At 47.8% G+C, this 22,593-nt stretch overlaps 1 protein-coding gene across 1 annotated transcript in view; it reads left to right on the top strand.

The window, feature by feature from the left end:
- The first annotated feature begins 1,347 nt into the window (after positions 1-1,347).
- The window catches only part of WRN (Werner syndrome, RecQ helicase-like), a 54,273-nt gene continuing 33,027 nt past the window's right edge, over positions 1,348-22,593 (top strand). The window contains exons 1-13 of the mRNA XM_009999761.1: positions 1,348-1,434; positions 3,092-3,207; positions 5,323-5,468; positions 8,139-8,287; positions 10,210-10,359; positions 12,222-12,294; positions 13,952-14,063; positions 14,781-15,186; positions 16,382-16,462; positions 17,334-17,475; positions 18,659-18,734; positions 20,074-20,141; positions 20,470-20,578. Of these exons, the coding sequence (XP_009998063.1) occupies positions 1,348-1,434; positions 3,092-3,207; positions 5,323-5,468; positions 8,139-8,287; positions 10,210-10,359; positions 12,222-12,294; positions 13,952-14,063; positions 14,781-15,186; positions 16,382-16,462; positions 17,334-17,475; positions 18,659-18,734; positions 20,074-20,141; positions 20,470-20,578 (1,715 nt within the window). The remainder of the gene's footprint in view (positions 1,435-3,091; positions 3,208-5,322; positions 5,469-8,138; positions 8,288-10,209; positions 10,360-12,221; positions 12,295-13,951; positions 14,064-14,780; positions 15,187-16,381; positions 16,463-17,333; positions 17,476-18,658; positions 18,735-20,073; positions 20,142-20,469; positions 20,579-22,593) is intronic.

The raw sequence follows: 22,593 nt of genomic DNA on the forward strand, positions 1-22,593 counted from the left end.
CTTATCCAGTCATGGTTTGCTCAGAACTGGGAAATCCTGCTCTGCTTCCCTGAAAGAAAACTCTAGTTGCCAGGGCTAAAAATCCCTGGCTGTTCTGGACAGCTGAGCTTGCAAACTTAAATATCTTGGAGCTTCCCTTCCTGTTCCAGGGGGTGTGCCTTGGGAATAGGCTGCCCTTGCTTGGGGAGAATGTTTTGTTTTAGTCTGGAGCTGATCAGTTCACAGAATCACCCAATGGTTTGGGTTTGGACCTTCAGGATCATCTCATCCCTACCCCCCTGCATGGGCAGGGACACCTCCCCCCAGCCCAGGCTGCTCCAAGCCCCATCCAACCTGCCCTTCAACACTGCCAGGGATGGGGCAGCCACAGCTTCCCTGGGCAACCTGGGCCAGGCTCTCACCACCCTCACACTCCAGAATTCCCTCCTCATGTCTCACCTCAATCTCCCTCTTCCAGTTTTAATTCATCCCTCCTTGTCCTCTCCCTCCCTGCCCTTGTCCCAAGTCCCTTCCCAGCTTTCCTGGAGCCCCTTCAGGCACTGGAAGGTGCTCTCAGGTCTCCCTGGAGCCTTCTCTTCTCCAGGCTGAACACCCCAACTCTCCCAGCCTGGCTCCAGAGCAGAGCTGCTCCAGCCCTTGGATCATCTTTGTGGCCTTCTCTGGCCCCTCTCCAACAGCTCCATGTCCCTCCTGTGCTGAGGGCTCCAGGGCTGGACACAGCAGAGGGGGGGAATCACTTATTTCACAAGTAGAGAGGCAGAATTCCTCAGTAACCTCAACCATCACCCAGCCTGCACCAGAGAGCTTAGCAGCATGTGCCTTGTTTGGCTCCAGTTTGCCCCAGAAGTTCTCTTATCTTGGTCGTGGTGCTGCAGTCCTGGGGTCTGCAGGAAACAAAGAGAGCCTGAGAGTTCTTGATGGGAGTTTTTCTGCCTTCACTTATCAGTGAAGCATATTTTTAAAGTTCTGCCTCCTGTTAAACTAGGAGCCTGGTTCCTCTGCTGTTACTTGAAACCCCAGACAAATCCAATTGATGGTGGCTGCAGTGACCAGAGATGACTGGAGGTGTGATCTTCTCTTTCTAGGCACTGTTCTCCATGAAACTGGACTCAGCTTCCTTCCAAGAACAGAATTCCTGGGACTTTTCCACCATTTCATGTGGGCATGTCTGTAAATGTCCATTTTCATGCCCAGAAATTTTAAGCTGAGTGTCCTGACCATCTGCTCTGGCCTGATAACAGTATCAGCTTCTCCCTGTGCAAACTGGTGCTCTGTGGTGGTGTTGTTTTTTTAATTTCTTGTTCTTTTTAAGGCAAAAGTGACAGAAATGTGGAAAAAAGGAATGAAATGGATCTGCCAACTCCCAGTCTGGGGGATAAATACCCACAGTGGATGCTTACTCAAAACCAAGAGGGAGTTTTGGGTGATAAAAAGGTATGTTCTCAGGTGGGGACAGCTCAGTTGGCTGTGGAATAAAAACCACTTGGTTTTGTTTAGACCTGCCCCTCTGGTGTTGGGAAGGGTTTGTCCTGTGAACTGTAATTAAATGCAGGTCCTCTTGTGCTGTTTCTACTTAAATTGGCTTGTTAAAGTATTGGATTTTTCCCCATTTTCCTATCATGGATTGGCCAAAGGCTGTTGCTGGTACCTCTGTGGAAATTTCTTCCTGCCAATCCTGAATTTTTGGTGAGGAAAATAAAAATCTGAGGGAGGTTTTGGTGTGTTGCTCTGCCAAGATTGTGGACTGGGTTTGGTTTTTTTTAATCCCCTTTAATGTGAGAGCTCAAGTTGTAGCCTGGCAAGGTTGTTTGTCCCAGTTAAGGTCCCTCTGGCTTCCTTCACTCACACATCTCCTATCTCAGAATGTTTTGCAGCTTGGAGGTATCAGAAGAATTAATTGATTGTCAAAATTGGGCTGGAATTTCCCATGTTCCAAGAATGTGTCCCTTGGATGTTGCTTTTTCTGCCTGTCTGAGCAGTTTCAGTGTAACATTTCCCCCTAGAAAGGGGCGTCCCCCTGCAACATCTGAAGGGGCTTTGACAATTAGAAAACTAATTAATGAGGGAAAAGCAGAAGACTCAGTTCAGCAGTTTTCCTTCTATAAAGGGGGAGCAACAAATTAGCAGCATGGATATTAATTACAAAATGTCAGTGAAGACCAACAAGGCTTTTGTTTGCCTCTCTGCTGTGACTCCCTCCCTCAACCAGCTCCTGGAGGAAGGGTTTTGATTAAACTTTCACCCTTCATTACCTGGAGGGAGATATTTTGTTGTGCAAACATAAAGTGAGCAAAGTCTCTCTCTGTTGTTTGAATCTCTTCTTTCCAGGCCATTTGTTGCTTCTGAAACTGTGTTTAAAGCTGTTTCTGTCACGTGGCTTCTTCAGCTGCTTCTGGGTGACACTTTAGCCACATTTGCTGCTCTTGGCATTGTAGCTTCCCTGCCTATTTTTCACCAACCTGAAGGTTTTTCTCAGGCAGGTGAATGACCAGAAGTTTTGCAGTTCAAGTTGATTTAATCAATAACTTTTGAAAGCTGCTGAAAGGGGTGAAAAATCCCCAGATGCACAGAAGTCTCTACCTCAATGCTGTTGTGACAGAAGCTTTTGGCCTGGCCAGATGTGGATGGTTTCAACAGTGACTTAATAAATTACTGTCCATTTTCTTACTTTCTTCCTCAAATTTCTGAGCTGTGCCAGTGCTACAGCACTTGAAGTAGTGTTGAGGGGGTTTTTGGCACTGTCAAAAATGGATGGTTTTCCCCTGAGCTTGGAAAAGTGATTTCTTCCCACTCTTTGGTGGGAAGAATCCAAACAAACTCAGTGGAGCTGGTAAATTCAACCTCCATGATTTCAGGCTGAGTTCTGGGAGCTGAGCAAAGAAACTGGGGCAGGTTTGAAGACAGAGAAGGGTGTGTTCTCACCCTGCTGGGGGCTGTCCCTGCATGGCTCTGCTGGGGTGTCCTGGGAGCAGCTGGTGCCAGCCTTGCTGGGATGAGGCTTTAAAGCCACGTGCAGCAGTTGTGTGTCACGTCTCTGTGGCCAGGTTGGGGATGGCTGGTGACTGAGCTTCTTCCAAATGTTGTTTGGCAGAAGTCTGCTGCTCAGAGGAGTGTTCTGGAGGATGGGCTGCCCTTCCTAGAGTTCTGTGGCTCCATTGTTTACAGCTATGAAGCCAGTGACTGTTCCCTTCTTTCAGAAGACATCAGGTAACAGCTTTTAGTCTGGCTTTTCCCTCCTGGTTTGTTTTTTTTGGGGGGGGGTTGAGTCCTTTCTGAAATGGACTTGGCTCTTCACTCTGTCCCTTTTTCTGGCTTTTGGGGCATTCCATGTTTCCAGATGTCAGCAGTACAGCCAGAGAAAACATCTGGTCATGTTGACTGTCTTATTATATGTGGCAAATGTCTCTCAGAATCCCAGAACTGCCAGGGTTGGAAGGGACCTCTAGGGATCATCTAGTCCCACTTCCTGCTAAAGCAGGATGGCCCAGAGCACATCCCACAGGGCTGCAGCCAGGGGGGTCTGGGATGGCTCCAGAGAAGGAGACTCCACACCCTCCCTGGGCAGCCTGTCCCAGGGCTCTGTCACCCTCACTGGAAAGAAGTTTTTCCCCATCTTTCCATGTCACTTCCCATGTTCCAGCCTGTGCCCGTTGCCCCTTGTCCTGTCCCTGGGCACTGCTGAGCAGAGTCTGGCTCCATCCTCCTGCACCCACCCTGAGATACTTCCAGGCATTAATAAGGTCTCCCCTCAGCCTTTTTCCTCTCCAGGCTGAACAGTCCCAGCTCTCTAAGCCTTTCCTCATCAGGGAGATGCTCCAACCCCCCAGTCATTTGTTGCCCTCCCTGGACTCTCTCCAGCAGTTCCCTGTCTCTCCTGAACTGGGGAGCCCAGAACTGGACCCAGTTTTCCAGATGTAGCCTCCCCAGGGCAGAGCAGAGGGGCAGGATGACCTCCCTTCACCTACTGGCCACACTCTTCCTCATGCACCCCAGGACTCCATTGGCCTTCTTGGCCACAAGGGCACTCTCCTGGCTGGCTGCTCGCAAGCAGCAATGGAACCTGTTCCTCATTATGATGAGTTATCCCAGTGAAAGGGATCCTTGGGTTAGCATCCCCTTTATGCTACTCAGTTAATAATTTCCTGTTTGGTCTTTGTGGGAGGTGACATCACTGACCCTTGCAGGCCCTTCCAGCAGAAGCAGTAAAGGCTGTGAGGGAAGTTCTTTGCCTTTTACAGAATTCCATGAACTTCAGTGGCTTTCTGGTTGAGTATAAGCTGTAAGAAATCAAGTGTATGGAATCATAGAATGGAGAAGGTTGGAAAGGACCTTATAGACCATCAGGTCCCAACCCCCCTGCATGGGCAGGGACACCTCCCACCAGCCCAGGCTGCTCCAAGCCCCATCCAACCTGCCCTTCAACACTGCCAGGGATGGGGCAGCCACAGCTTCCCTGGGCAACCTGCCTCCATTTGGACATTGAGCCATTGACCACAACTCTCTGGGTGGGGCCATTCAGCCAACCTCTTATCCACTGAGTGGTCCATCTGTCAATTCCATGCCTTGTCAGTTTGGAGACCAGGATGTCATGTGGGGCAGTGTCAAACACCTCACACAAATCCAGGCAGATGACATCAGCTGCTCTGCCACCATCCACCATCCCTGCAGCCTTGTTGCAGAAGGCCAGCAGATGGGTCAGGCATGACTTGCCCTCAGTGAAGCCATGTTGGCTGTCACCAATCACCTCTTAATTTTCCATGTCCCTTAGCAGACTTCCCAGGAGGATCTGCTCCATGATCTTGCAGGGCACAAAGGTGAGACCCAGCCTGTAGTTCCCTGGGTCTTCCTTTTTCCCCTTTTTAAAAACGGGCTTTTTTTCCTTCCTGGAGTCTTCATGTTTGAAGAAAAGGTAGTAAATTAATGAGGTAAATAGATTGTTTCCCCCCATTTTTGCATAGCACAGCTCACTTTCCTGGGGAAAAAAAAAAAGCCCTGTATGAAACTTTCAATGCAGTGGGATAACTAAAGAGGAAGTTTTCAAGGGAATATCACCTCTTGTATCTGGCTGGTTCCTGAGCCTTGCTGTGCTACCATTTGTACTGCAGATCTGCCAAGGTCTGAAGGGTTTCTTGTAGCTCTTGGGACCAGCAGGGATCTTAACCTCCTTCCAGTCTTGATCTTCAGGTGGTGTGTGTGTCCTGTGTGCCTGGGAGGAAAGATGAGCTGGCTGCCACTTTCCATCCCCTGCATGGAAGGTGACTGGGGTGGTTTCAATCCTGGTAGAAGAAGAGCTAAATGTGAAGGACACACATTTCTTTTCAGGCAGAGTTTATCAGAGGGGGCTGCTGTTGGCTTTGATATTGAATGGCCACCATCCTATACCAGAGGAAAAATGGCAAAAATAGCTGTGATCCAAATCTGTGTGGCTGAGGAGAAGTGTTATTTGTTCCACATCTCTTCCATGTCAGGTATTGTACCTCCTCTCTTATTACTTAGAGTTGCCTTCTGGTTCCTAAAAGTTTGAAACTGAAGCCTTGAGCAATAGCTGCTGTTTCCTGCTGGGTAATAAAAATCCTTCCTCCCCTTCCCTGTCTATAATTAAGGGATTTATTGCCTATGTATTTCAAGAGGACCTTAGCCCAGGACTGTGAGCTGGCTTAACAGCACTTGAGGTTCTCACCAGGGCAGGAGGATCTTACATGAGGGTTATTTTTCTCTGTGGATAAGAATATTTTAATTCAGCTTTAAAGAATTCATTTGCTGCTCACATAATGAGCTTTCCATTCAGTGTCAGAATAAACAATGGATCTGAACTTAACAGGCTGTGCTTCTTTTTAATTTGCCTTCAGTTAAGAAAAACAACAATAAACACCTCCAAAAAAAAGAAAAATACTGGCATGTTTTGTCCTCAGGACCTGCATTTGGTGGCATTTGGTTTTCAGGAAGAATGCTGGATACCTGGTGTGGTGCAGCTGTGGGGAGAGGAGCTCAGCAGAGTCTAAATTCATTATGGTTGTGAAGAAAAGCTTCCAAAGGAGGGGAGGAAATAGGAGTGAGGGAAGGAGGCTGCAGTTTTATAACCTTTGGTTTGAATGTTAGATTGAAACTATGCCTGTGAGATGTCTCTGATTTCCCTGGGGTGCCCACGTGCTGAGGTATAATGGCTGTAATTTTAATGTTGGTGTTCAATCCTTTGTCATTTATAGCAAATGGGGTGGAAAATTTAATTGCTGGAGGCCATTCAATCTGGAAAGCATCAAGGTACCAGTGCACAAAAGAGAGAGATTGGAGGAAAAGAAGGGAAGAGGAGTCATAAAGAGCTGAAATGCTTTTGTTTCTGAAAGAAGATGCTTATTGTGTTGCTGCTGAGGATGGTGGTGTGTGGGCTCCTGGGTGTTAGAGCAGGGGTTTCCTCTTGAATAATTGCCTAAAATTTCTGGTCTTGCTCAGGGGAGATGCACTCTGAGCTGAGTGAGATGTCAACTTTTATGCAGGAACTGCTTATTATGCAGAATACATTGGATCTACAGAAACGTAGATGTTGGCAGAACCAGCCAGTTGGGTGAGATTTAAGCCTTGTTGCAAAAAACCCCAGGTTTTCTTCTGCAGGAGGAAGAGTGGAGGGTTCTTGAACTGTGTACAGAGGACAAAAATTACATATATTAAGTTTTCTATTTCTTTTTTTTTCCCTCACCAACTTGTAAGAAAATGTGGCCTGTTCCTCAGATTCTAGGCTGTGTTTAGTCTTGAACTTCAACCTTTTTAGTTCTTAGAGCCACTTTTGCAGAAATGAGGTGGTGGGAATGGAGCACAGGTCCTCTACTGGCAAGTCCTCATCCTTGAAGGTTTTCATCCTTAGGTGAAAATCCCCTGTTCAGTAAGTCAGCTGCATAGGTTGCAGGCTTTTCTGCAGCTCACTTGTATTTACAGAGCAGTTTACCTGTTGTCTGGTGGCTGAGGTGCTTTCACAGCCTTTTCCTTGGGCTACAAATCACAGCACCAAGGCTACTACAGCTCGTGGGTGTTTTTGAACAGCCTTTTTTCATGTTTAGAATTGGACCTGCAGCCTCTCAGCTGATTGTGGCTGTCTGGGATGTCAGTGGTAGCCATGAAAGCATGGAGATGGTTGTGTAAAAATGAAATCAGTGATGCCCTGTGCTTCTTGAATTATATAAATACATATTCCAGGAGTGGAAAGGGTGAAGTTTGAGATCAGAACAAAGCCAGATACTATGTGTTTGTGCAAAATCCTGTGTGTTTGAAGGTACTAGAGTTACACTGGGGATTAATTCCAGGTATCCAGCTGTGGGTTCCTGAAGGTGTGTATTTAAATAAGATGCTCTGAATTTTAAATGGCAACAAAACCAGAGGGGAGGAGAAGGCACCTCTAGTCCAAGGATGAAGTGTCTGTGGCTGTTCCCTCCTGTAGAAACCCAGCTGTGAAAGGTGCCTGCTTTTATTCAGCCCTGTGAACTTGAAAATACCCTTTGATCCAGGATTGTTGTGCCATCAGGTGGGGATTCATCAAAATACAACATCTGTACATTCTGGAGTGTTTGTTCTTACCAGGCTGACTTGCCTGGGCTTGGCAAAGGATCTGGTTGGCAAATTCCCTTCTCCACATGTGACTGTGGGACCAGCCCAGCACTGAGCACCATGTGCCTCCACAGAAGCTGTTTTCCTGGTGCTTCCCTGTGCTTACTCTTTAAGCTGTGTCCTGGGTATGTGAAATAGCAAGAACTTGGAAGGAATAATGTGGAAAATGGTGAAATAATATTGCATTGGGTTTCATGAGTAACCAATTCTGACCAATCATCTTTTCCAGCCAGAGGTTGCCTTTGTGGTGTGGTTTAATGATGAGTGAGATGAATTAAGGAAGGGTTAATGTTTTGATTTGGCTTGTTTTCAGATGGGAAATGAATTGGCATATTTCAGAGGTTGCCTTCATGCTCCTCTGCAGATGGGACTTGACAACCTGTTGGTGTTGCTGGTCATTCTGGAGTGCACAGGGTCACACAAGCAGAGCAACTCTGGGGGCTTTTCCTCTAAAAACCCAGGGTGTTTTTTTTTCTTTTCCATTAGCCTTTCTGGCATCTTCCAGTATTTAGTTTCTCATGTTTGGGCTTAATCTATTTTAGGTTTTCCCAAGGGACTCAAAAGGCTGCTGGAAGATGAAGCAATTAAGAAGGTTGGCGTAGGAATTGAGGGAGATCAATGGAAGCTGATGAGTGACTTTGAAATCAGACTGAAGAGCTTTGTGGAACTGGCTGACATTGCTAATGAGAAAGTAAAGCTTCAAACCTTTTTGTTGTGGGAGGGGATCTGGTTGTTGTGCTGTACAAAAGGAGGCCTCTTTCTCTTCACAGGAGTGAAGTTCTGCTAGTAAGGGGATGCTGTGGAATAAAGCAGAGATGTTTTGTAACTTGAAAGTCCCTCCTTGTGGAGGTGTTTGCCACATGAGCTGGAGCTGTGGAAGTACCTTTGTTTCCATGACTGATGTTGGTGTTGTCTCTGCTCTCATGGTGTTGCATTTGGCACAACCTGAGCTCCAGTTCAGCTGGGTTTTGGTTAGATACCATTTGATATCTGTGCCATATTCATAGAAGGATGGAATGTTTTGAGTTGGGAGGGACCTTCAAGACCATCCAGTTCCAACCCCCCTGCATGGGCAGGAACACTTCCCACTAGACCAGGTTGCTCCAAGCCCCATCCAACCTGCCCTTCAGCACTTCCAAGGAAGAGAGCAAAAGCTTCATTACCTTCCAAATCCTTCTGCCATTCTTATTTCTAGCTTTGCTGCCTTTTGTGTCTGCAAGGGTTTTCTTTACCTGTGCTCAGTCTCTCCCTGCACTTCTGTGCATGTTTTAAATTTGTTTGGTAGGAAAGCAGCAACTATTAATTGTATGCCCAGAACCATGCTGCTTACACCTTTGTGCTTGATCTACCCTATGTAATTAAGTCACAGTGGGGGAGAGAGGAACGTGTTGTGTCATCAGCATTTGGGGCAGTGCTACCCATGTGAGCCACCTTCAAGTTTCAGTTCCTGGTGGGTTAGAAATTGTGCAAATTAAACTGTTTTGCTGAAGCAATAGAAGGAGCTATTTTGTTTCAGACTTTCCTCAGTGCCCACCCCCCTCCCTTGATTTTTATCCCAGTATCTGACCCCAAGAGAACTTGTTATGAAGACAAGCAGTGTGAGCTCTGATAGCAGCTCTCAAGGCTTCTGCTAAGGAGAAAACAAACCAAAAATAAACTTGAAAGTGAAGCTTGAGAGAAGAAACAATAGGGTGTATATAATGGCACAGTGTGGGGGGGATGGGCTGGGGGAACCTGAATGAACAGCTGGTAGGTTTTTGAGACCAGATTGAAGGGGGTGAGCTGCTGCTGCTGTTGGGCTCAACAGTTCTGCATGCTTTGCAAGTGCTTGTCAGTTGGAATTAGCTGAAGGCTTTTGCCTTGTGAGCCCTGGGTCCTTGGAGTCTGAAGGAAAGCTTCCCAAACTTGCTCTTCAGACAATAGCTTGTAGCAGCTGTGACTGGTGAGTAGGATTCCAAAAGCAATTAAAACCAGCAGTGTGGTGGGGTGGCTTCTAGAGGCTTCTGCTGAACTGCTTCCCAGCAAAGAGTGGTGCTGAGCCTGGGCTGGAGCTGAGCTCATCTGCTTGCAATTCACCTCAGGCTTGCAGAAGATGACACAAGACTTAAAGGCAGGCTTTTAATATTCCTGTGTTGGTATCCAATAAATTCCTGGTGTTTAATACTGAGTTTCTCTAGTTAAAAAGACAAAAGGATCCTGGGAGGAAAAAGGAATTGCTGTTTTAAGTCTCATTTTATCAACCTGGAGACATATATTGTCTGGTTTTGGTAGTGTGACAATACCCCCTCAGGTGGAATGGACTCCCCTGCTCCTAATGCCATCTCTCCAGCTTGGCAATGCAGGAATGTCCTCTGACAGTTTCAGGGCAGGGAAGTAGAACTGTTGAATGGCTGAACTACCTTCTCACATCATGAGAGCAGAATCTGGCCTGGAGAACAGTCACTGCTTTGAGAAACTGGTTTGTTCTGCCAACCCCAAAATTCTCCCCTTCTCAGGAGGGACTAAGTACACTTTGCCCTTTCAAGCAATACATTCTGCCAGCTCCAGTTGCTTTCCCCTTTAAACAAGTCCTCTGTTTTTTGCTGTGTGGTTGTTGTTTTTTTTTCCCCACAGCTGAAATGCAAGGAGACCTGGAGTCTAAATGGCCTGGTGAAGCACCTTTTTGGCAAGCAGCTCTTGAAGGATAAGTCCATCCGCTGCAGTAACTGGGAAGAGTTTCCACTCAATGAGAAGCAGAAGTTGTATGCAGCCACAGATGCCTATGTAGGTACCAGGAGCAATGACTATTCCACCCCTTTCAAGAAATCCCTTCCCTGGTGTGCTGTTCCCTGCTGGTTTTAGTGCCTTTCTGCTGCAGAATGTAAGGAACATAGGGAGACTCAGAGGTCTTCTCTGGATATGGGGTGTTGTGATGTGGAAATGCCACCAAGTAGGTTGCTTGGCCAGTTCCTGGTCTCTCTGAAGTTTTTGAACCTCAGTGTTCATCCAGAACTTCAGGGCATCTTCTCTGTTGGAGGTGGTGCTGCTTGTGCCTGGCTCTTGTTGGTGAGATCACTTGAAGAGGATTTTGTGGTGAGTGTTTTGGGTAGAAAATGTAATATATAAGGGGGAAAAAAAAACCCATTTCATGGCACCCTTGAGGCTGCTGTCAGGTCCTCACCTCTTAAATGTTTCCTGGTGTTGCAGGATTTGCCTTTTTAGTGAAGCCTCTTCACAGAGCAGAGCTCCTGGAAGTTCTGCTGGGCTCCAGATGTGCCAGGTACCACAGGCACCACCAGGTGTGTCTGAGGAGTGGCTGTTTGGGCTCACTTTTCGTTGCCACAGGGAAGTGAGTTTTGATGGAGCAATTAAGTGAATTTTACAACTGTCTGTGAGGAGTAAGCTGGAGTTCTTGCAGTGTCATCATCCCCTGTAGGTGTAAGATGGCTTTTTTTATACAATACATTTTAAATGCAATAATCACTGGGGGAAGAGTGGGTGCTTGTTTTTTGCTTCCTGTGTCTGCTCTTCTGGGTGAGTTTTCTACTGGGTTTTTTGGTCATCCTCCTTAAACTGTTTGTTCTCATTAGAAAAAGATGTGCTAAATACAGTGTGGGAGGTAAAACTGATTCAGGAACTCTGAGGGAACACAACCTTCTCCAGTGGTTAATGCAGCAGAATCACAATATGGAGTAACTGAAAAGAGTCATTTAGTTGCAGGAGATTTTTTGCAGCTCTGTGGGAGTCTCTGCTTTTTCACCATGTGACGGGTGTAGTTTTCCTGCCATTCCATGAAGGGCTTTGCCAAGATGCTGCTGGGTTCTGCCTGGGAGAAAAATTATTCTTCCTGGGAGGAAAGTAAAAGCCCTTCAGGCTTATATTTCTGTAACAAGGGTAGGTGGAAAAAGGGCAGTGGGGCGGTGGGCTGTGTTTTCTTTACTGACTCAGGAAACCTTGCATGTTCTAGTTCATTACAGTGTGAAACTGGAGGGTTTAGCACCTGTGAATCCCCAAAGTAGGAAGGAAAGGAGCTTTGTTTTTGGGACAGGTGTTGCAGCTCTTCCCAGGTGATCCTTCTTTCTTGCTCTGCTCATCTGGGCTGCCTTTGGGAGCCTCCCAGGAACACGGGGAGGGAGTCACTTGTTTCTCTTTATTCCCTCTTTCAGGTGCTTGAATGTGTGTAGGCTAATTAGCACATTCCCAGCCTTAGGCTGCATTTTCCTGGTAGAGCTTCTTATTCATCTCAAGGGAAACATTGAGCACACGGATTCTATCTTGGTAGGCTCACAGCTGATCTCTTGGAGCACAGAGATCTGAATGAGGTGGAGCAGATGGTGAGACTAGGAGAAGAGTACTTGGAGCTTTCTCTTTTGCAGCTGACTTCCTAAGATAACCCTGCTGGGATCTAGAGGAGAGTACCCACTAGGATGTGGAAACGTTGCCTCCTGTGAAACAGGCCCTGGGGGTGATGAGCAGTGCAGGAAGGCAGACCATGGACTGTGGGATGGCATGAGCCAGCAGCTCAGGTGTCCACCATGTGTTTGTGCCATGGTTTGCTGAATTAATGATGGTTTTTGTTCAGTCTCTTAAGATATTGTTTCTCTGCAGGGTACTGAGTGCTGTTTTTTTCCCCCTTTCTTTTCCAGGCTGGCTTCATAATTTACCAAAAACTGAAAAATATGAATGACAGTGACCAGACACTCTTTTGTGTAAGAAGAGGTAAATGAAACCTGCAGGTATAAGGAAGGCATTTAATGTACAATTGAATATTCTATTCCCCAACAGGGTTTTTCATAGCACCTTTGTGTCAGCCTTGTCTGGCTTCTTGGTGATGAGGGATGGTTTCCAGAGAGAGCAGGCTGAAAAAGATGTTAAGGTGACCTGGGTTATGTACTGGGTAACTCCTTGGTGTAAGAATGCAGTCTTGCTATGGTGCTTGTTTCTGCTGTCTGCAGAGATGGTAATAATTCCTTCTGTCCTTCCAGCTTGTTTCTGGAAACACTTCAGTGAGTTAATATCAATACTGCTGATGCAGGGACAAAAATCTCATTGAAATAGTAAGAGCTGCCAAAAAATAATACATATTGTGAAGTAATGCTTTGCTTGAGGCCTATAAATCAGACCCACACTTCTTAGAGCAGCTTAGCATTATATTCTTGATTAGAAAAGGGATTCTGAAGTCTGAATTTTTGTTCAGTGCTGTGCTTCAGAAGGAAATTGAAGTATTGCATGGAGCTTATGGCTGAAAAAGAGGCAGGGGGGAGCTTATTTCTTTTTTGTACTGGCTGAAATTTAACTTCTCTGTCTGAGGCAGAAGAAATGGCACCTCTTAATGAGGTGGAATTTCTTGGCTTTGGTTTAGTCAGCAGATGTGTTGGCAGTTCTTTCTGGAAGCTGGAGGGTGTGCTGGGGAAGGATCACACTGTTGTGGTCCTGTTCTGGACCCTGCTTGCCCAGAGCACGTGCACTGGGCTGCTGGTAGAGATGTGATGCTGAGGTAGGTGGAAGCTTGGCCTGATTCTGTGCACCTGGTTTCTAAGCACTGAGAAAAGCTGTCTGATCAGCCATGGAGCTTGTAGGAATGCAGTGGCTTGAATGGAGCTTCATTGTGTAGAAATGAAAGCACAAAAACAGGCTGGGGGGAGAATGGATTGAGAACAGTCCTGAGGAGAAAGAGTTGGGGGTGATGTTGGATGAGAAGCTCAACATGAGCTGGTATTGTGCCCAGAAACCAACCCTGTCCTGGGCTGCAGCAAAAGCAGCTTGGCCAGCAGGGCCAGGGAGGGGATCCTGCCTCTCTGCTCTGGTGAGACCCCACCTGCAGGGCTGTGTCCAGCTCTGGAGCCCTCAGCACAGGAAGGACATGCAGCTGTTGGAGAGAGTCCAGAGAAGGGCACCAAAGATGGTCCAAGGGCTGGAGCAGTTCTGCTCTGGAGACAGGCTGGGAGAGTTGGGGTGTTCAGCCTGGAGAAGAGAAGGCTCCGGGGAGACCTTAGAGCAGCTTCCAGTGCCTGAAGGGGCTCCAGGAAAGCTGGGGAGGGACTTGGGACAAGGGCAGGGAGGGAGAGGACAAGGGGGGATGGATTGAAACTGGAAGAGGGAGATGTAGGTGAGACATGAGGAGGAAATTCTTTGCTGTGAGGGTGGTGAGAGCCTGGCCCAGGTTGCCCAGGGAAGCTGTGGCTGCCCCATCCCTGGCAGTGTTGAAGGGCAGGTTGGATGGGGCTTGTGCAGCCTGGTCTGGTGGGAGGTGTTCCTGCCCATGAAGGGAGGTTGGATCTAAATGATCCTGAAGGTCCCTTCCAACCCAAACTGGTCTGTGGGTCTCTGATGTTAGCCCTCAGTTACTGTGCAGTAACTCTGGTGCCTCTTACAGATGACACGAGCTCAGAGGGTGTGAAGGAGCACTTGACTTCCCTGGCTGAAGACATGAAGGACCTGGCTTCTCTCATTCCTGACTCTTCTGGACAGCATGAACATTTGCAGAGGTTAGACTTTTGCCAACCTGTCTCTTACCTTACCTGTAAGAGCAGGGTTTTTTTGCTGATCCCTGAGGTGCTATGCAACAAAACACAGGTGTGTGAACAGCCCTCTCTGTTGTTTGTGCCTCCTTTTCCAAGGAAGGAAAGCAGAGTCCCCTTGATGAGAGGACTGTGTCTTTATAGGCAGGAACACAGGTTCTCACTGCTCTAATTGCAGTGGGTTTGGTACTGAAGTTGGCTGAATCTGTTTCTTCCACAAAGAAGGGGAAAGCCCAGGGTGGTTGTGAATGTCCCATCCCTGGCAGTGTTGAAGGGCAGGTTGGATGGGGCTTGGAGCAACCTGGGCTGGTGGGAGGTGTCCCTGCCCATGCAGGGAGTTGGGACTGGATGATCTTTAAGGTTCCTTCCAACACAAACCAGTCTGATTCTATGAAATATTCACAACTCTTGGAGGACTAGAGGTCTGGAGAGTTGGTACAGGTATGGGGACAATACTGCAAAGGGTGGTTTTAGAGAGTCTTTTATAGGTTTTACTTCAGTGTAAAGAAATGCAGTTTTCTTCTCCCACAAGTGGAAGGCAAATAGCGTGTGAGTGATGAGGCTTCATATGTGAATTTTTGGACAAACTCCCTGAAGAAACAGGTTAGAGTCCTCAGCTCTGCTTGTGGCTAAGAGAGGTGTAGTCACTGCATTTTGGTGTAACTTTCTTGTTTTGCCTTCTAGGGCTGCAGAAATACTGGCTGCAATATCAGAGAATGTAAAGGCCTTAAAAAGGACACTGTTTGGTTCAGACTCTCCATCTGCAGCAGAGAGGAGCTGTGGTGCCCCTCCAACAAATCTGGAAGCAGAGTCAGCAAATGCTGAAGCACAAAAAATTGACATTCCTGACTTTTCTAAAGAGCTTGAAGGTGACTTCATCTGCTCTGATGCTACACTAGCTGCCCTCTGGGAGGGAGGTAATGAGGAGGCAGAGAGAGGTAACACTGTTGTGGGAGATGGGGCTGTTGCAGCCAGCTCTGAGGACAAAGCAGGCAGAGATGACTTCATGTCACTGGAAATAACAGAGCAAGAACTTCAGATCTTGGAACATCAGGCTGCAAAGGAGCTGGACAGTGAAGCTGCACCTGAGGTAATGAGAAGTCCTTGTTAATCTTGCACACTCAGCAGAGGAAATGACCTCCTGAACTGCCCCCAAGATTTCAGAAAGTCCTGTTCCTTAGAGAATCTTAAGGTGGGCTGGGAGAAAGGCTGAGGGTCTGGAAGGTATTTGTGGAACTAGTGAAGCACTGAGCTGCTCTTCAGCCATGCCCTGAACACAAACTCAAGAGGGTCTAAGCAGATTTCCCCTTTTGGTTGCTAATGTTACCAAAGAATTTCCTGTGTACAGGGACTAATTCTGCAGTAGAGCATCTCCAAGTTGGTTATGAATAAAAAGCAGATCTTCCAAAGGATCTGTAAATAGCAGTCCTGCTGAAAAAATATGGGTTGATTCCTCTTAACTCATGGTAGGGAGGGGATCCTGCCCCTCTGCTCTGATCAGACCCCACCTACAGGGCTGTGTCCAGCTCTGGAGCCCCCAGTGCAGGAGAGACATGGAGCTGTTGGAGAGGGGCCAGAGAAGGGCACCAAAGATGATCCAAGGGCTGGAGCAGCTCTGGTCTGAGCCAGGCTGGGAGAGTTGGGGCTGTTCAGCTTGGAGAAGAGAAGGCTCCAGGGAGACCTTAGAGCAGCTTCCAGTGCCTGAAGGGGCTCCAGGAAAGCTGGGGAGAGACTTGGGACAAGGGCAGGGAGGGAGAGGACAAGGGGGATGGATTAAAACTGGAAGAGGGGAGATTTAGATGAGACATTAGGAAGAAATTCTTCACCTTGAGGGGGGTGAGAGCCTGGCCCAGGTTGCCTAGAGAAGCTGTGGCTGCCCCATCCCTGGCAGTGTTGAAGGGCAGGTTGGATGGGGCTTGGAGCAGCCTGGTCTGGTGGGAGGTGTCCCTGCCCATGCAGGGGGGTTGGATCCTGATGATCATTAAGGCCCCTTCCAACCCCAACCATTTTATGATTCTAATTTCTTTCTCCTGGTTTTGTCTGTTCCTACAGGGCCTTGTTAGATCCTCATCTCTCAGATAACTAACCTCTCCACTTGGCTCTGAAACCTGTTGTTTAGACTTATGTGGGGAAGAAAAGACCAGTTTCCCACATCTGCCTATTAAAAATAAGCTATTTTTGGTGACAAGTAAAAGCCTACCTAGAAACAGGCTGTAGGTTGTCCAGAGGTTGAATGGTTGTAGACAGAGAATGTTGTTGATAGAAGACACTTTTTGTTTCCTTAGGAGGCCTGTTCCACAGATGATGGACAGAATATTTCCTCTGTCATTGAAAGTGATGAAGAACTGGAAATGGAGATGCTCAAAGTGAGTTCCTCAGGGGTTTGTTTACCTTTGGTGTTGTAATGATGATGCTCTTGGGTCACAGGTGCTGAGGGACCAGGCCTGTGGGTCAGTTGCTTCATGACTGTGTTTCACAGGCCTCAGGTGGTTTTACTGCTGTGACTTTTATTGCCTGAAAAGGTTTAAATGTTGAGTCTTGCTCTTCTTTGCCCTGGTTTGTTTTTTTTTCCTGATCCCTCAGTGCTGAGTAAATTCAGTCAAATGCTCATTTCCAGCAGAGCAGTCAGAGGTGTTTGGGTGCTTGTACCCATGGGAGGGTTAAGGCTGTTGCTGATGTGTGAGTAGGAAGCTCCCAAGGTCTGGGGAAAAAAAGATGGATTTTCTTCTAGGGAAGGACCAGGTCCCTTCAGGATGGTTCTCAGTGCTTCATGTCAATCTTCTGTAAATGCAATTTGGGTCTAAAAAGCTGATTTGAGTAGAGTGGGTTTAGTCTTGCTCTGAGCACCATGTTTTGGGAACTAGGAATGACATTGGGATCCCATCCCTCCTGGTTCTTGTTTCAGCCCCTTTCACTTCTCAGTGAAACTTGTGCCTTCATCTAGTTGAAAGTGGGGAAAAAAACCCCAACAACAAACAACCCAAATCCCCAACCATTGATTGTATAAAATAAGATGTTCATGTCTTAACATTTCTAGGACCTTTTTGCAAAGGAGAAACAAAAGCTGTTGAAATGGTATCCAGGGAAAGGAATTTGAATTTGATCAAGTAGTTTGACCTGGGCCTTTTTTTGTGCCATAAGCAGATCAAAACTCATGTGTCCCTATGTCATGTTACCTGAGAGGTGCATTGTATCATCTACCATGATCCAAAAGAACTTTTTCTCCTGATTTCTCAGTCTTTAGCAGGTGTAGATGATTCCAAAGGAGTTTTAACTGAAAGTGAGTCCAAGGAAGCCAGGAAAACTCCTGACACAGAATTGAACATTATACCAGATGGTGATGAAGATGGTGTTGAGGAAGAGGAGGAGGAATGTTTGGGTATGTGTTAAATTGCAGTGCATGATTAAATTAAAAAAGCCTGTCTAGAGAAGCAGATGTGGAAGCACAGCAACATTTTGTGCTTCTTTTCTTAAAGCAGGAAGTTCAAGCTCATCTGGGTTGCAAAGCAGTGCTGGTCTGTGTGGCAAGAGTTAAAAAAGGACAGGTGTCCTGGACAAAACAGAGTTGGGCTCCTGCCATGACCAGTGGGAATTATTAATGCTTAATAGGAGTAAAACTGCTCTGGGGGTCTGGAGGGGACCTGTTGATGCAGCAGAGGGAAAGGTGGTACCTCCACTTGTGTTTGTTGTCCTGCTACTGCTGCTTCATGGCAGAATTCTTAAGAAGTTCTGGCTTGGGGCTGATCTTGACCTAGTACTTTGGGGCTGGCTCTGTGGAGACAAGTCAAATGAGGACAAGGGGCTGAAATGTGGGAAGAAATACACCTTGACTTGATTGGGCTGTCAGGGTATGAAAGCTTTTGTCCCTGATGGTGTGTTAAGTTAGGCTGTGGACCTTGTGTCTGGATGCAACAGCATGAGAGAGGGGAAGAGCTGCTTGCTGCTTCCAGGGAGAATGTGGGCTCCTGGGTGGTGAGGGATGGGTTGGTTGGTCCTGTGCTCAGTTGCTCATCCTAAACAGCAGGCAGGCTGTGGCAGGGGGTGTCTGCTGGCCTGGCCAGACCACAGCTAGGTGGAAATGTGGTGCTATCTACTGCTGAATGCTGGTGGACGATGACCAATCTTGATGAGGTTTCTTCAGACTTCACAGCAAGATGAGGATCACCTTGTAGGTTTCTTTTGGGCCAAGACTTGGCCACTTGCAGTGTCAGTTATTGAGGGGTGGAACTTCAGTAGGGTTATAAAGGCATGTCCAGTAAAACATCTCCAGGACTTTGAACCTGTTCCAATTCAAGCAGCTGTGCTTTACAGAGCCTATTGCTTGGATCTTCTTCATCAACCCGTATGTTCTCCTCCTCCTGGAGGGCCACTGAGCAGCCTGTTTGCCCTTCTAATCCTTCTAGCCTATAAATACGTCGAGTTTGATGTCTCTTTTTCACTGGGGTTGCCCAAATCTGAGGTCCTGGGCATCACTAACCATGAGCAGACACCTTTGTCAAGACAGTGATTCATCTTTTGAAAATTTCATCACAGATGAAGTTTTTTCCTCTCTCCCACTAAAGATCCATCATTGCCAGTACCAACTGAAAGCCACATCAGGTGTCTGAAGACATATTTTGGGCATTCTTCTTTTAAACTGTAAGTATATTCTGTTACACTGTACACTCCAGGATTAACTTTCCATGCCTTCTTCCAGCTTGGATGACTTTTATTGCTACTCTTAAAGCCACTGACAAAAATCAGCAAGATCTAGACAGGCTGGAGGGCTGGGCAAAGAGGAACCTCATGAGCTTCAACAAGAATAAGTGTAGAGTCCTGCACCTGGGGAGGAAAAACACCATGCACAGGTATAGATTAGGGATTGACCTGCTAGAAAGCTGCCCCATGGAGAAGGACCTTGGGGTCCTGGAGGGCAAGAAGTGATCCATGGGCCAGCAATGTGCCCTTGTGGCCAGGAGAGCCAGTAGAATCTTGGGATGTATTAAGAGCAGGGTGGCCAGCAGGGCAAGGGAGGTTCTCCTTTCCCCTCTGCTCTGCCTTTGTAAGAGTGTTGTGTCCAGTTCTGGGCTCCCCAGTTCCAGAGTCACAGGGATCTACTGGAGAGAGTCCAACAGAGGCTACAGGGATGATGAAGGGGCTGGAACACTTGTCATATGGGGAAAGGCTGAGAGACCTGGGGCTGTTTAGTCTGGAGAAGAGAAGACTGAGAGGGGACCTGATGAATGTCTGTCAATACCTGCAGGGTGGGTGTCAGGAATGGGCCAGTGTCTGTTCAGTGGTGCCTGGGACAGGACGAATGGAAATGGCACCAAGTGACAACACAGGAAGTTCCACCTCAACAGGAGGAGAAACTTGTTTGCTGTGAGGGTGACAGAGCCCTGGGCCAGGCTGCCCAGAGAGGTGGTGGAGTCTCCTGCTCGGAGACTTTCCAGACCCACTTGGACACGTTCCTGTGTGACCTGCCCTGGGTGTTCCTGCTGCAGCAGGGGGGTTGGACATGATGAGCTTCAGAGGTCCCTTCTAACCCCTGTGGTTTTGTGAAACTAGGACCTGTGTGAAATCCCTAGGGGAAAAATAAAACAGCTTTGACCACAGTAAAGTGTCAAAATAAATCTTGGAGTTTTACCTACAACACTGTGTGTAACTCACAGTAGAGGATGAGCTTCTTGAGTCTTCTGATGGCACCCCTGTGGTCAGAGCTTTGGTGTCTCATGTCTAGTTCAGGTCTTCTCTTATGGGAGACACTGTTTTGTGATCTTCTTTGAGTGACAGCCTCAAATGCTGACTTAGTCCTGCTGGTGTGACACTGGTGGGACTGGCTGCAGGAGCACTGGAGTGGCTGCAGGGAGCAAAGCCCATGCTCAGGCAGCCTGGGGGGTTTCTGTAACCTGACATGGAGCTGGATGTGCAGCTTCACACAACTTGCACCTCATGCCTGGTGGCAAAAATTAAATGTTCCTCTCTGTTTAATTGAAAGGGTCCAGTGGAAAGTGATCAATTCTGTTTTAGAAGACAGAAGAGATAATCTCGTTGTCATGGCAACTGGTAAGTTACCTTTACAACCTAAGAAGCAGTGAAAAAATCTTTTCCATTTTGGGGAGAGGAGGACTCAGTCTTGGTGTCCCTGTGGCTCCACTGAGCAGGTTTCCCTGGTAGAGGTGGTGGAAGCCTGAGCCAGCCAAGCTGGCCACTTGTCTGTCTGCCCTGGCCTTTGTCACTGACCTTGGTGTGGAGAGGGGTATCAGATGGGTGCTACTGCATTTCTCTGTTGTCCCTCTGCTAGCAAACACCACTTCTGCTTTTAGGTCTCCACAAGGTGTTAGGGCTGCCTGGGAAGCTTGATGTTTCACTTCTGCTTTTTTCTTTCTTGAAGGCTATGGGAAGAGCTTGTGCTACCAGTTTCCTCCCGTGTACACTGGATGTACAGGAGTTGTTATCTGCCCTCTGATCTCCTTGATGGAGGACCAGGTGCTCCAGCTGACGTAAGCAACACAGGCTTCCTGACCAGCTGCTGCTGCATTGCCTGGAGAAACCCACCCATCCTGCCTCTGGCACTTCTTGGGGTTCAGGGTTGCAGCTTGGGGCAGCAAACTGTTGGTGTGGCAGTTGGAAAGCAGGTGTTTCTCAAGGAACACGTGGAAACCCTATAAAGGGCCTAAGGTCACTGGGTTTGCCAACTCCCTGAACTGTGGGCTGAAAGTGCAAGGGAGCTGTGCTGGTGGGTGGGGCCTTCCCAGTGCTTCTGGCTTGACAGGCAATTCAAAGGATCACAGACTGGTTTGGGTTGGAAGGGACCTTCAAGATCATCCAGTTCCAACCCCCCTGCATGAGCAGGGACACTGGAAGGTGCTCTCAGGTCTCCCTGGAGCCTTCTCTTCTCCAGGCTGAACACCCCAACTCTCCTAGCCTGGCTCCAGAGCAGAGCTGCTCCAGCCCTGGGATCATCTTTGTGGCCTCCTCTGGACTCTTTCCAGGAGCTCCATGTCCTTCCTGTGCTGAGGGCTCCAGAGCTGGACTCAGCACTCCAGGTGGGGTCTCACAAGAGCTGAGTCAAGGTGGAGAATCCACTCCCTGGCCCTGCTGGCCAAGCTGCTGGTGACACATTCCAGGCCAGGGTTGGTTTCTGGTACCAGCTCATGTTGAGCTTCTCATCCAACATCACCCCCAACTCTTTCTCCTCAGGGCTGTTCTCAGTCTGTTCACCCAGGCTGTATTTGTGCTTGGGTGGAGAATTTTGTGCAGACCAAACAGCTGGAGGAGCTTCAGGGGCTGTTTCAGCCTGTGAGATTTATGTTAAAACTTGCTAGGGCTTCCTTTGGGTCTGAGAAGTGTCATCTCAACAACATGGATCTGGAACCTGTAGGCTATGCAGATCCAAGTTATGGCAGTGGCTTTGAAGATGGTTGGTGTAGGAGGTCTCCTACCACTTGGCATCTTCACTTCTGAGATCTGATGAATGACACTCTTGCATGGGCAGTTCTTGGTGTCACCAAGATGATTCACTTTTGACATTCTTGTCACTGAAGCTGTGGTTGCCATGCTGAGTTCTCTAGTTCACTTCTGCCTTGTCCAACTTAGAAAGAACAGGTCTTTTGTGAAAGAGGGGATATGAAGACTTTATTTTTATTTTTTGAGGAAGAAACATCAATTCCATGTGGTGTTTTCTGCTGCATATCATGACTTTGTGATGAATGGCTGAACAGCCCAAGCTGGCTCCAGAGCCATCTCCTGGACTAGGTATTGGTCAGGAGGGTGTCTCTATGTGTTCAGCTACTTCTTTGGCTCTTCTGCTGTTTCCCTCAGTGGGAAGGGTTTATTCCCTAGCTTCTCAGTGAGTCATTCATTTGGAAGGCTGAGGAGACTGAATTTCTACACCCTCATGCAACTCAGTAATTCCAGTATCTGAAGGGGGCCCTACAAGAGAGCTGGGGTAGGGCTTTTTACATGGGTGTGTAGTGAGAGGACAAGGGGCAATGATCTGAAGCTTAAAGAGGGGAGATTCAGGCTGGACATCAGGAAAAAGTTCTCTCCTGTGAGGGTGGTGAGATGCTGGAACAGGCTGCCCAGGGAAGCTGTGGCTGCCCCATCCCTGGCAGTGTTGAAGGGCAGGTTGGATGGGGCTTGGAGCAGCCTGGGCTGGTGGGAGGTGTCCCTGCCCATGCAGGGGGTTGGGACTGGATGATCTTGGAGGTTCCTTCCAACCCAAACCATTGGGTGAATTTGGGTGCAGTTCTGCCAAGGGCTGAAACATGGAGGGGTGAGGGGGAAGAAGTTATCAAAACAAAGGGCTCTCATCAAATGCAGTGAGTGACTTAAGGGAACAGGGGTTGCAGAAAGAAGTCAGATATGAAGTGGATGAGCTGGTCAGTGTAATTCTTGTATCTGTCATCAAAATGCAGCCCCCTGGTGGGAAGCCAGCAGCTGCTCCCAGATGGCAAGACAAGGCAGACAGTGGAAATGGCCTTTATTTTTCTCCCACTGCTGGTTGCACTTCTCA

Source organism: Chaetura pelagica, unplaced genomic scaffold, assembly GCF_000747805.2.
Source record: "Chaetura pelagica isolate M959 unplaced genomic scaffold, ChaPel_1.0 scaffold1366, whole genome shotgun sequence".
Taxonomy (NCBI): Eukaryota; Metazoa; Chordata; class Aves; order Apodiformes; family Apodidae; genus Chaetura; species Chaetura pelagica.